Source organism: Petaurus breviceps, unplaced genomic scaffold, assembly GCF_028583685.1.
Source record: "Petaurus breviceps papuanus isolate PSGF00001 unplaced genomic scaffold, PetGlider_PUasm1.0 37, whole genome shotgun sequence".
NCBI classification, from domain to species: Eukaryota; Metazoa; Chordata; class Mammalia; order Diprotodontia; family Petauridae; genus Petaurus; species Petaurus breviceps.
Genome location: NW_027186296.1, coordinates 68,753,114 through 68,767,888, shown reverse-complemented (window position 1 = coordinate 68,767,888; position 14,775 = coordinate 68,753,114). Strand labels below are relative to the sequence as shown.

Sequence of the window (14,775 nt, the reverse complement as noted above, 5' to 3'; positions counted from 1 at the left end):
GTTTTCTGATATTTTGGCATTTCTGAATATATCTGATATTTCCCTTAGTTTTGAAAACGCGATTTTACTATAGGAAAATGTATGTATTAGAGCAATAGGTACTATAGTAATAGTCCTTTGACTTGGAACCAATCGTGAATCTATCCCTTGGTATGTTTAAGATTGAATGTAAATCAGTGAGGCAAGGGATAATTAGGCAGTTTCTTTGAGACTCTAAAGAGAAACTGTATACTTTTCCCATTTTAAAGAATAAAGTTCCATTAGTATTTGTATTTTTATGAGGGGCCTTATTCCTTCCCTGATATAATAGAAGGAGGAAAGGAGTAGAATTGTTGAAATATGGACATGATCAATATAAATTTTGCTTATGAAATATTTTATATACCTAATTAAAAATTTTCTTGGGCAGTTTAAATATATCCAATGAAAACAAAGGGAAGACTTTCTCTGAAGTAATATTATGTGGGTAGAGGGGGTAAATTTTAGTTGAAAAGAAAAAATCACTAACTTGTTGCTAAAGAAATAGAGAAGATTATTGGCAATTTTTTAGGACTATAGATAAAGTTACATATCTGATATAATACATATATATCTATATATCTTTGCCTTAGTTGTAAGAATAACAGAATAAAATGATAAAATGATGTTATTATCTTTGAACATGATAGTGTTTCATTAGACTTGATAAGATCCGTGAAACTAGGAAATTAGAAATATATGAAATTTCTGTCCCTCATCCTCCCTGTTAATGCAATCTCTCCTTTCTCTAAAGAGGCTGCTACATTTTAAATTACATAGAAGTATGCTCAGTTAGTAATAAATTACCTAAAGACATAAATATTGACTACTTGTGCTTTGATAAGTTTTATCTTTCTTGTGTATCCATCAGAGGCAAAAAACTCAGAACAGGAGGGGAAAAAAGGCAGAATGTTTTGATATATGTAATGCACTAGCTCTCTACAGTAACATTAGGACTGAAACTTAAGGTGACTTAAATGTAACTATTCACCCTGAATGAATCCAGTAGATATATGGTTCCTCTAATCTGTGTTGGACCTACCTATAAACACCTTCCTAAAGAAAACAAACTGTTACAGAAACATTAAAGATGGACTGGATAACTTAGTTTAATGCTGCCAGGACGAATTTAGCTTTAACATTTTTAGACTTCCTGAGGGTTTAAGTTCTTATCTCAACAAAAACTTTGTTTCTACTGAACAATGCTATTCATTTTTTAAGGAGCAACCAAAAGAGAAAGCCCACCTACATGTTTTTAAAAGAAAATATCCTTTAGACAAAGGCTTTCCACATACTTTTTGGCCAGAACTGAATGCAACTTATACCAATTTAGTTACTTGTGCTTAGAAAGATGGGTAGTCTTTTTTTTTCTCCCCATTTTGTTGGTCCCTGAGGAGAAATCTTACCAAGCCAAACTACCGATATTAAGAACTAAGAATGCAGGAAAGGATTAGAGTAGGTTTATACATACATATGCTCATACACATATGTATATGTACGTATATATATCTATATCTATATATCTATATACATATATACACACACTTGCACATGCACAGATATATTTTAATATGGTAGAAATATAGAATTCCGCTTAAGTCCTGTTCTGATGTTTCATTGTGGTATAGAGGTAACAGACCCCAGCTTCTTGAAGCCTTTGTCTATGAAAGCACCATCTCTGACAAGTCCTCTCTGAAGCTAGTGGGACTGTGAGTATGCATTGAACTGCATATCTGCCATTTGAAGATCACAGAAGCTCACCCTCAGGTTGACAGCAGGGTGGTGATGTTTCTTTTGAAGGGGGCTACAATTCAAAAAGACTGTCTACTAAGGCATTGGTGGGTTGTGATTTGTGTGAGGAAAATACCCACTACAACAAAACAAAGATAAAGGCACAGATGGCATCCTATATCAGATTTGCAGATGACACAAAACTGGGTGGGAAGGCCAGCAACACACTGGATGACAGAGTCAGCGTCCAAATGGTGTTTGACTTTAGGCTGAGTTGAGTAAGTTGAAATGTAGTAGGGATAAATGGAAAATGTTGCATTTGAGTTTTCAAAATTAACTTTATGAATACAAGATAGGGGAGGACTGATTGTATAGTAATTTGTCTCACAAATATTTGGGGGGTTTCATGGACTACAAGCTCAGTTTGAGTCTGTGGTATATGACATCCAGAAAACCGGATATGAGCTTGGGCTATATTATGAGGCTATGTATAGCTTACAGGCATATCTAAGATAGATAATATCTGCAGTGCTCTGCCCTGGTGAAGTTGCATCTACAGTATGATTTGGATTGAGTTTTGGATCCCACATTTTAGGACAGATGTTGATAAACCAGAGAGCATCCAGAAGAAGGAATCTATTTTGCAGAGAGGAAAATGAGGTTGGAGAACTTTAAGCATATTGTCCAAGGTGATGGAGGAATTAGATGGTAGAGCCAGAAGTTGAGCCCAAGTCTCTTCACACCAGATACAACACACTTTCCTCTGCACTGCTGTTCACTACCTCAGGCCCCCAGGAGAGACTGGATGATGCTTCGTTAGGTAGGCTGTAGAAGGGACTCTTTTTTAATGTATGCATTGGACTAGATGGTTGCTAAGGTCCATTTGAACTCTGGAGTTTTCTGATTCTATAATGTATGTGGATTTTTAAAGTTTGCAAAGGTTTTACCAACATACTTTATCTAATCTGACTCTCAACAATCCTGTGAGGTAGGTTCTTAATGGGTTTTCTGATGCCCATTTTATAGTTGGGGAGACTGAGGATCAAAGGGGCTGAACGACTTCTGAATGGTCATTCTGCTAGTAGGTATTGGAGTTAGCTTTCTAACCCAGGTCTTTCTGAGTCAGAACTCAGAACTTTATTAATTATCATTCTACTGCTTGAGATCCTTGAAGTACAGAGAAAGATCTCTATCTTGTACATGGCAACATGAAGACCATATGCTGTGAAACACTTTGTGCTTTGACTTTAATTAATTTTGCCTTTCAGAAGAAATTAAGGAGGAACCATTATAGCCATAGAGGAACTGTCGAGAAAGAAGATGATTTGTAGCCAATTGAATTTTTAAAAGTTATTTCCTGTAGAATTTCCCAAGGGTTGATAAGATTGAATATTTGAACTTTAAAAAAAAATCATATCCAAATGATTAGGCACCTAAGAAAAATTTTGCCTGCTACTAGCCAAAGTATAGTCATACCTCACCTAACATTCTTAACTGGTTTTTGCAAAAACATTTTAGATGTAACCGTTTCATACGGGTTGGTGAGTTGCATAGGAAAGTGGCCATAAATGGACAATAAATAAAATGACATCATGACATGATTTTGTGATGGTATGATGCGGTTTGATAATATTTAGTTGAACCAGTATCATGTTGGGATATGGGTTTGCTTAGACTTTAAAATTCCATAGCTGAAATAAATTTATTTTCTATTTTCCAGCAGATGTCAGTGTTCAACAGACTGACTAGTGTGAATTACTCAGCTTTTTCTATATGATTTCCCATAGTTAAAATGTTTTTTTTGTTTAATTTTGGGATAAAAAATTACACTGTAGTGTTCTTAGAATTATTTATAGTCTGGAGGGATTGACGGATCATTATTTTAGCTGTTAAGCTGCTAAAATGTGAAAATGGGAAAGACTTTAGAGAATTAGCAAGTCAAATCTCTTCATTTTTTAGTGAAGGAAGCTGAATTTCAAAGAAGGGGCATGGCTTGGCCACACTTGCATGATCAACCAAACAAACATTTATTTATGAAGTGCCTACTATGTGCCAGGCACTAGTGACACCAGTGTAAACCCGTCTCTGCCCTTAAGTAACTTACATTGCACACAGATAGTAAGAGAAAGAGCTAGTGGTATTCAAACCCAGGTTGTACCTGCCTCAGATCGAGTGATTTTTCTATGACACCATATGGCATTGCCTACTTATTAGGTCATTTCTATTCAATATTAAATCTATTTTTAAAAATCCAACTTTCTGGGCTATGTTAGTGTTTGAGTGCATCTGGTTTAAAAGAGAGATCATTTCTGTCATCTGTCAGGAAGATAATTGCATATGTAAATGTATCTTCTCATATAATAAATTTTTCTTTCAGTTACTCATCATTAATAATATTTATGTTTAGTCCTCCTTAAAAACAACAATCCCTCAAACTAACAAATAATTTTTGAGAGAAAAACACAAAATAAAAATTTGACTCACCTTTAAATGAAGAACAAGAGACATCATGTTATGAATGAAACACAAGAAAAAGTAAATTATTCAGCTTTATTGCCGTCTAGTTAGAATAGAGGGGAATATGAGGACTAAGAAGCACAGATTTAAACAAAGTGGAAGCATAGGTGAGATTTGTTTTTGATGCCTTCAGCCTGTCTTTTCCCCTTTACCTTTTCCCTGTGTGCCCTTGTTTTCCTTCAAGGTACACCATACCTTTCTACTCATTAAATCTGTTATCAGATATTTCTACACGAAATGAATTACTTATATTTTAGTGTGATATGGGCAGGCTTTTTCTTTTTTCTACTGTGAACCAGCACTTGGAATGCTTATATCATTGAATTTCTGCAGTATTCATTTGGTATTTGGCACACCACCTTACATTGCTCTTTGTTCTTTTATGTGTTTGTCCGGTTTCCCCAACTAGATTGTAAGCTCTTTGGCAGTGGACACTAGCTAGCTCGGATCTTCTTTTTCTGTGCTATTTGATTTGGTCTCATCAGCTTTCATGGATTCAATTATCCCTTCTTTGCTGAGGATTCTCATCTTCTAATTCTCTAGTCCTAACGTCTCTGCTGACCTCCAGTCTCACATGTCCAGCTGTCCATTAGACATCTTTGAATTGGGTGCCCTGTAGACATTTAAACTCAATGTGTCCCAAACTGATCTCACATCTTTTCATCCTTTTTTCTCCCAACTCTTCTCCCCTCTCACTACTTTCAGACTTCATTATTATTATTAATGGTACCATTATCCTCCCATTCACCCAGATTTATAACCTAAGTGTCATCCTAACTCTCATCATTCCTCCTTTATGACCAATCTGTGGCCAAGGCTTGTTGATTTCATCTTTGCAGTATCTCCTGACATAAAAATATGGCCCCTTCTCTCCTCTGACATTGCCACCACTTGGTGGCAATCACCTCATCACCTCAGGCTTGTGCTACTGTAGTAGCCTGTTGCTTGGTCTTCCTCCCTCAAGTCTCTCTCTACTACCATCCCTCCTGTACTCAGCTGTCAAATTAATCTTCCTAAAACAGTGTCATCCCCCTGCTCCACCCCTATTCAGTCAACTCCAGTGCAATTCTGTTATTTCCTGAATCAAATATAAATACCTTTAGCATTCAAAACTCCTTATAACCTGGTCTTCTTGCCTTTCCAGTATTCTTATACTTTATTTTTTTGTTTGAGTCATTTCATTGATGGCTGACTCTTCATGACCCCATTTGGGGTTTTCTTTGCATCTTAGAGATACTGGAGTGGTTCACCATTTCCTTCTCCAGCTCATTTTGCAGATGAAGAAACTGAGGCATACAGGGTGAATGGACTTGCCCAGGCTCACACAGCTACTAAGTGTCAGAAGCTGGACATGGTGCTCTATCCATTGTACCATATGTACTCTGTAATCCGATGACACTGGGCTCCTTGTTGCTCCTGGCACAAGATACCTCCCAACTTGGGGCATTTTTGACTATCTCCTCTTCCTGCAATTCTTTCCCTTTTCATCTCCACTTTGGATTTCCTGGCTCCCTTTAAGTCCCAGCCAAAAATCCCACATTCTATAGTCAGCCTTTCCTGATTCCCACTTAAAGCTACTGCCTTCTTTCTTGTTGGTCATCTCCATGTTACCCTGTATGTCCCTTGTTTGTGTATGCTCTCTCCCCTGTTAGAGAGATTCTTAACAGCAGAGGCTATTTTGCCTTTTCTTTATGTCTCTATTGCTTAGCACAGTGCCGGGCACATAGCAGTGCTTAATTGATGCTTATTGACTGAGTGATCTTTGGAAATCCAGTTAGCAAAAAATATAGAATTCCTAGGATTCATAATTTACAGGATGTAGAGTAGAAGAGACCTTCACGGATTTCATTCTCTTCATTTTACAGATGAGAAAATCAGCCTAAAGAAGTCTTTGAGGAAGCCTTGTAAAGCCACTCCCATTCTAAAGGCCATGAACATTCAGCTGGCCCATGCTGCCTTGGAGTTGTCTTGATAATAGTGATGAGTGAACTCCTGATTCAGCTGTACTTTTTGGCTTCCTCCCCTTGCAACTTGGGCTTGAATTTATAAAATGGCTACAAGGGCTGAGTAGCCTCATTTAGTTCAGCACTCTGTTCAGCAGGACTAAGTGGTCATAGATAAGTTTTCAGCTTAGGATCCTATAATCATAGGCCATAAGATCATAGGTTTAGAAGAGATCTTAGGAGCCAACTAATTAAGTCCCCCCCCCCTTTTTTTTTAACAGATGAGACCTAGGAAAGTTAAGTGATTTGCCCAAATTCACATATGTGGTAATCACCAGAGATGGGATTTGAGCCCAGATTCCCTGACTTTAATTCTATTATATAATCTAAGGGATGGACTATTCAAAGTCATCATATCAGTAGCATGATTAACTGTTAGGTCAGAAGCAGCAGACTGTAGAAGTATATACAGTGCCAGATTTGGAATCAGGGAGACTTGGATTCATGTGTCACCTTTGACACTTACCAATCCTGTGATTCTGAATAAGTCCTTTGTACATCTATAGGTGCCCCAAACAACTCCCTAGCAGCTTCTCTACTAAGTCATAGGTGGATTGTGGTTTGGTAGAAAGAATTCCCCACACTGTTAAAACTATAGATGTTTTGATGTTTCCCATCATCAGCATTAAGGGGACCAAGTAAATGCTACCTAATTTAGGAAAACAAAAACAATCCAAGCCAAAATTTTCATGAGTCTGCTTCTACAGACTTTTCAATCTTGAAAAAAAGTATATTTTTATATATACGACCCCATTGTAGAAGTGAATCGGTATTCTGGATTAAAAAATAGCACGCCTTGACTGACAGGAAGATATACAATATGTTCTTGGAAGTGAGCAATAGAGTCTTGGATAGGATGGCCTTAAAATATCTCACTATCTTTTATGAGACTTGATGGAAAAGAATATGTTTAGCAATAAACTGCTCATTTCCATATTAACTGTGTGAAATGTCATACTCTTTTTTTCCCTTTTCTTCTAACACTAGATTTAGAGAATATTTCTTTGTCTTGTACCCACTTGTTTTAAAATCTTAGGAGAATTTCTAAAAGGAGGGTGACTCTTGGATAATTTTTTCTCTAGGGACCTTTGAAAGCTTTAAAGGAAATTTAGCTCCAATTGTACAAATAGGGAGGTATCCAAGTTATTCAGAAAATGCAGTGGGTAATTTGCAGGTTGAGACATGAGTAGTTTGCTTTCTTACAGGAAGTTCAGCTGCATTTTTTTTTTGTTCCTAGTCAGAGGCTGTCAGGATGCTGGACAATCTGTTTTGATGATTCAAGGAAGGAGGCTTACAGCATCATCTAGCCGACATAGCTCTGCCTTGGTATCAGAAGATCTGGCTTCTGCTCTCAGCTTTGTGACCCTGTGATCTGGGGTGAATTATAATTTCTTTCCGGATTTCACTTTCCTTATCTGTAAAATGAGGAGGTTGTACTAGATTAATTCTGATAGAACTCAACGAACGTATTAGATGTAATAGCTTTAAGGTTTGCAAAGCAGCATACATGTATTTCATCTGATCCTTGTCACAGCTCTGGGAGGTAAGTACTGTTACCCTCATTTATGGGTGAGCAAACTGAGGCTGACCAAATGGCTTGTTCAGGGTCACACATCTAGTGGGTGTCTGAGGCTGGATTTGAACTCTGATCTTCTTGACTCCAAGTGCAGAGCTCTTACTCACTACATACCTAGAGGCCTCATAACAATTTATTAAGCACATATGTGCCAAGTTCTGGGACACAAACATAATAGCTAATAATAATAGTATTTATATAGTGCTTTATGGTTAGTAAAACGTTTTATAAACATTATCCCATTTTATCCCCATAACAACCCTGTGAAATGGGAGTTGTCATTATACACATTTTACAAATGAAGGGACTGAGGCTGACAGGTTAAATGACAGTCTTGGGGTCACAGAACCTCATGCCTTCCTCTCTCCACCTCTAACACTGTTGGATAGAATCTATCCATTCTACTCATGACCCATTCTTTACCCTTGGTGGAATAGAATGGAAAATCATCTATAAAGCACGTACTATGTGTGAAGCATCATTCCCCATGCTGGAGATGCTCTGTAACTCTGGAAACATGGATGTGGCATGTACAGAAATAAGTGTGATTTAAGGAAGGCTGTAGTGGAAGAGCAAAGGGGAGATCTTAGAAAAGTGACCCATTGTTCATTTTCTTGTGAGGAGAAAACATTTTCAGCTGGGGAAAGGTTCCCCAAAGAGTCTTCATGGTTGAACCTTGAAGAAAGACAAAGATTTGGAACGGTAGGGAGGACTGGGAATGCTTTCTTGGCATGGGAAATTATCTTCTTGAATGTATATAGATGTTTGTGTTGAGGGAACAGCTTGTCGTCCAGTTTGATGAGAAGATTGGGGGCCACTGTGCGAAATAAGGCTAGGTAAGTTGGTTGGTGCTAGATTGGGTAGGGTCATAAATGCCAACCTAAAGATTGTCTGTTTTATCCTAGAAGCAATAAGAAGCCCCTGAAGATTGTTAAATAGGTAATGATATGGTCCCAGTGGTGCTTTAGGAATATTTTTTTGACTCTTCTTTTAAGGGTGGTTTGAAATGGGGACAAATTGAAAGCAGGAAGACCAATTAGAAGGATATTCTGAAAGTCCAAGCAGGATTTGAAAATGGCTTAATCTAGGGCATTGGCAGTATGAGTCAAGAGAAGAGGGTAAATGCAAGATATATCATGGAAATAGAATTGGCAGGACTTTGTAACAGACTGGATATTGAGGACTGGGGAAGAAAGAAGAGTCAAAGATGATGATTTTCTAGGAAAATGACAAATGCTGGAGAGGATGTGGAAAAATTGGAACACTAATGCATTGTTGGTGGAGTTGTGAACTGATCCAACCATTCTGGAGAGCAATGTGGAACTATGCCCAAAGGGCTATAATTTCATACCCTTTGACTCAGCAATACCACTTCTAGGGTCGTATCCCAAAGAGATCATAGAAGTGGGAGGAAGACCCATATGTACAAAAATATTTATAGCAGATCATTTTGTGGTGACAAAGAATTGGACATTTAGGGGATGCCCATCAGTTGAAGAATGGCTAAACAAGTTGTGGTATATGAATGTAATGGAATACTATTGTGCTAGTAATGAGGAGCAGACAGACTTCATATTTACCTGGAGAGGCTTATACAAACAGATGCTGAGTGGGAAGAGCAGAACCAGGAGAAATCTGTACACAATTACAGATGCAATGTATGTGTGATGACCAACTTTGATAGACTGGACTCTTCTCGGCAATGCAGGGTTATAAGACAACTCCAAAAAACTCATAATGGAGAGAGATGTATACATTCAGAGAAAACTAGAAAGAACAGAGTTGAATGAAGATTGAAGCAAATTACCTGCTCTCTATTTTTTCTTGTTTGGTTTTGTTTCCTCATTTCCCATTGTTCATTCCATCCATTACAACCTTCTTTATAACCTAATGTCTAATGTTGAAGTATTTGCACGTCCTATACTTGATTGCATGCCTCCATGGGGTGGGGGTGAGGGGGGGACGGAGAGAGAGGGGGAGAAAATATGAAACTCAAGGGATTGTGGAACTAAATCTTGTAAACTAAAAGTAAACAAACAAATTAATAAAGACAAAAAAAAGGGAAAAAAAAGATGACTGTTTTTGAGCCTGGGTGACTGGGAAGATAGTGGTACTACCAGGAGAAGGAGTTGTTGTTTATCCTTTGTTCTTGAAGAGGACCATGACATCATGGAGGTGATGATATGACGTACAGGTGAATTGAATTACAGTGAGGGAGGGCTGTGCAAAGTCACCAGCCTCACTTTCTCTTCCAGAGCTATCTGGCTCCAGTGACAAGATATGGATCAAGATGACTGGAGATGATCCTGGATGCAGTGGGAGACCATGGCCTTTTTTTCACCAGGAGGAGTAGGGAAATAAGAAGAAATGTGTTTTGGGTGGGGCAGATAATGAGTTCAGTTTGGAGCATTCTGAGTTTGAGGTGTTGGAGATGTTTAATAGGCAGTTAGAGGTATGGCACTGGAATTTAGAAGAGATATTAAGGCTGGCTGTGTGAATTTGGTAATTATCTGTGTAAGTTACTGTCCCTTTCATATGTGAGCAATTTGGTTTTTTGAAAGAGACAGAAAATGAACTTTTGGGGTAGGAAATGAACACATAGATATGATAGAATTCATGGTAGTGGAAATTACCAAGGGAGAGAATATAGAGACAGAGTTTTTAAGTGTGTATGTGTGTGTGTGTGTGTGTGTGTGTGTGTGTGTGTGTGTGTGTTGAAACCTTTTGGGAATCTAGTAAAGCCTATGGATCCCTTCTCAAAATAATGTTTTTGAATGTATAAAATAAAGTACATAGAATTTCAGAGGAGACTAATTATATTGAAATACAGTTATAAAATACTAAAGATAAAAAGAAAGTTCACAGACCCAGTGCTTGTGTAGAGAGAAGAAAAGAGGGCCATGGACAAAGCTTTGGCAGATTCTCTCACTTAGTGGACAGCAAGAAGATAATGAACTAGCAAAGGAAACTGAGAAGCAGTTGTCAGAAAAAGATGAAATCTTATGCTTGTCGTGTATGGAGTAGAAAGTGTTCAGGAGGGTTTTGTGGAAGTGCTCAGTGGTGTTAAAAAGTTAAAAAAAAATTCAGAAAGGGAAAAGACTGAGAAAAGACCAAAGATGAGCTTTAAGGTTCTGTCTAGATCTAACATTCTTTGATCTTGTGATTTAAGAACATGGTATAATCTACAAAGATGCTGTGAAATTCTCTAAAAACATCAAGGAATACTTGTAAGTTGGATTTGCTAAAAGCATCAAGACAATCTTCATTCTCTGTGTGCATTCTTCAAAATGTCAGTAGAATTCTAAGTTTCTTAAGAGCTAATCCCTGTCAGGTGACTGTCACAGATCTAACAGAATTAAGGTATTTGGGAAAGTGTTCTTATTTAGGTGTACTGTTTTGACTTGTCAGTTTCAAACTGGAAGGGACTGTAGAGGTCATGTAGCCTACCTCTCTCCTTATATAGAGAGGGACCTGAGGTTCAGAGAGAAGAAACATAGTCACACAGTCAGGACTAGAATCCAGGGCTCCTTACTTTTAGGTCAGTACTAAATATCATGCTAGAACAGCTAAGTGGTATAGTGGACACAGCACTCAGCCTGCAGTAAGGAAGACTCATCTTGTGTTCAAATCTGACCTCAGACACTTACTAGCTGTGTGATCCTGGGCAAATCACTTAACCCTATTTACCTCAGTTTCCTCATCTGTAAAATGTGATGGAGAAGGAAATGCAAATCACTCCAATATCTTTGCCAAGAAAACCCCAAATGGAGTCATGAAGAGTCAGACACGACTGAACAACAACAAATTATACCATGCTGTATCTGTCTCTTCACAGAGACAGTTATTGAGTAACTTAATTCAGGATCATGTATGGCCTGGACTTTTTTTTAGTCCTTGCATTTTCTGAATCAGGCTGTTCTAGCCAGTGAATATAGCATTAAGGGTTAAAAGACTAAGTAGATCACCCTGTCAAGGAAGAATTATTGATGCAGATAAGCAGGATAGAGTTGCAGTGAATAAGCACTTGGAGCTCATTGGAGAAAGACATTATATAAATACTAGGTGCTATTATTTCTAAGTAATAGCTTACTTTATCTTGGACTTGCAGTAATAGAAACTCTTCTAGGTGGCATGAGGCTTACATTAGCAGAACTGTGAACCCATCTAGGCTTGGAAGTGTGGTGCAGGCATAAGAAATATGATAACATACCATGTAATTTTATTTTAGTTAAATGTATTGAACCAGAAAAGTTGCAAGCCTTTCAAGTGCTTTCTTTTTGAACATCTTAGTAAAACAAATGGTGACAATGAGATAAAAGCTCCAAGTCTTTTCAGCGGTTAAGGTGATACAATAACACAATTATTAAGAATAGTGGCTTCGAGGGCCAACCTTTTAAAGATGGAGAAAAGAAAAAAATGGAGGTTTTAGTTGAAGTCACTCATTTCTCTGTCTGGAGGGTGGCATAGTGGAAAGGTTGTAAGACGCAGAGACTCACAGCCCAGGATGGTCCCAAGTGTACAAGCTGCGTCCCCATGGGTAGGCTACTTCATTTTGCTAAACCTCAGTTTTCTCATCTTTAAATTGGGGAAATTAAGACCAGCGCTACCCATAGGGATGCTATGGATAAAGTGTTTTGTAAACTTTTAAGTGCTATATAAATGTAAACTGTCATTCTTGTTCTTAGTGGTGATAGTCAATGACCACGAACATAAATTGAATTTTAAAAATTGCCTTTTCTTTGCCTATTTCCCTATTTGGTGGGGTTGAGACTCCACATAAGCTTTGTTCTTTTCTCTTTGGCAGCTGATTGGAAAAATGAGTTTGGCTGTCCCAATGTGTACACTTAAGTTAGAGATGAACAGGCTAAAAGGGTTTTACTTTAGGATTTGCTCCATCTAGCTCCTAACTCATTACTTGAATATACACACAGATAAGCTAGTAATAGGTTTCATACTACTATGTTAAGGATAGGGAAAGAATCTGTCATTTCCTTCCTGATTTTAGTATTCCTTTTTGGGGACAGCCAATTAAGATGTTAAAGAGTATAAGAGACACAAAGGCACTTTTCATTATTATTAATAACAGTGGTAGTACTTGAAACTGAACTTGGCATTTGGAAAAAATTCCTTGCCATTTGGAAAAAAAAATTCACCCCTTAGTGAATACTATTTTATGTGAAGTTTTTTTTTTTTTGCAGGAAATCTTTTTTCATATTAACAATAAAAAGTGTTTAGCTTATTTACAATTCTCATCAATCTTTAATCCTTTGCAGACTTAAATATAAGGCACTTTAAAAAAATAGATTTTCTTTTTATAAGGAAGTCATTGGATTTGACATTATTTATATAATACACCAGTACTATGTTCAAGACACTGTTGAATAAAAGATACTATATGAGTGCATTTACTGTTACACAAAGTAAGATATAAATAGTTTTAGATCTTCTCAGGTGATGACATAAGGGACTTTCGAAATTGTATAGTCAAATTGACTCCATTTATAGATGAGGAAATTGTGTCTGAGAGGTAAAGCCAACTGTCCAAGGTCAAATAGCCACTTAGTGTCAAAGCAGATATAACTTTCAGTCCTAATTTCTAATCCATTGTTCTTTCCACAACACTAACCTGCTTCTATATCTTCATTACAGTTTCATATATACTCTATGAAAATATGGAAAGTATCCAACAAATATTTTTTGACTGTGACACCATGAGAATGATAGTGAAAAGTGGCATGTAATTCAGATTTTCTAAATTGAAGAAATTTTTTCCCACTGATTTATATGGAAAGTCAGAGCTGTGTTCTTAAAGGAAACATTAGCGACGTTCAGAATGCTATGTGAGGTCTGAGGGAGCCAGCTGTAACTAACCAAGGTGACATTTGCGTTTAAAGTTTAGATAGTAACTCAGCAGACAAAGAGGAGAAGAGAGAGCATCCTAGGCAAGGGCAAAAGCTCAGAGATTAGAAAATCTAGGAGATGTTGGGATGGTGAGTCCTCCAGGAATGTTATAACCCTTCATAATCTAGTCACCCTCTTTCTCGCCAGGCTGATTATATAGGATTCTCCTCATGTGCTTGACATTCCAATCATACTAGCTCCTTGTCACTGTATCTCCCTGTCTTTGCTCTGGGTGCACCCTGTTTGTGCCTGACATGTTCTCCCTCTCACTTCCCTTCAGGTTCAAGAGCCACGTTCTGTAGGAAGCCTTTTCAGTTGCCTCCAGTTTATTTGTCCTCCTCCTCCTCTTCCAAACACTTTGTATTTATTTTGTAGATATTTTCTGTTGATTTCTTGGTGTTCCTGTTAGCTCCTTCAGGGTAGGAACAGTTTCAGTTTTGTCTTTGTGTCCCTGGTGCCCAGCCAAGTACCAAGCGCACAGTATTTTTTATTAATAATACTTGTTGAATTAAATTGAATTCAACCTCACTGATCTTGGTCAGCTTTCTGAGGATGCTGGCTCCTCAGAACTGGTCCAACAAGAGGACCAAAAGACTTGAGAGTTACACTCCATCTTGACCTCAGCATTTAACTGCAAAGAAGAATGGAATTTTCTCCTCAGTAGGGAAACCCCTTGTTCTTCTCAAATATGAATAAAGGAACTTGGGAGGTTTTTAGTCCAACAGGAAGTAGACTAAAGGGGTTTGCCCAGCTCCATTCTTGAGCAAGCTGGTTAGCATTAAGGAGAATGGGCAAGGCTGGATCTATTAAAAAATGGACCAAGGGAACTGGGGGGTTAGAGGGAGTGGTGGTCAGTGTGGACCAGTGAAACAACAGTTGATGCTTTTGTTTGGAAGGATTTTGGTTGGGTAGAGGGTCAGTACAGGCTAAAGTAACTGTGATAAAGCTATACAGTGAAGCGGGATTGAGTGCCTCTCCCTTACCACCTTCACTCTCTCTCTCTCTCTCTCTCTCTCTCTCTCTCTCTCT

The 14,775-nt window shown here is 37.8% G+C and overlaps 1 protein-coding gene across 3 annotated transcripts in view; it reads left to right on the top strand.

Annotated features, from left to right (window-relative positions):
• The window catches only part of MTHFS (methenyltetrahydrofolate synthetase), a 253,028-nt gene that overhangs the window by 50,652 nt on the left and 187,601 nt on the right, over positions 1-14,775 (top strand). The window contains exon 3 of one of the 3 annotated variants that reach the window (XM_069098674.1): positions 7,507-7,646. The exons of the other annotated variants lie outside the window; for them this stretch is intronic. Within the exon in view, the coding sequence (XP_068954775.1) occupies positions 7,507-7,640 (134 nt within the window). The 3' untranslated portion in view covers positions 7,641-7,646. The remainder of the gene's footprint in view (positions 1-7,506; positions 7,647-14,775) is intronic. 3 annotated transcript variants of the gene reach the window in all.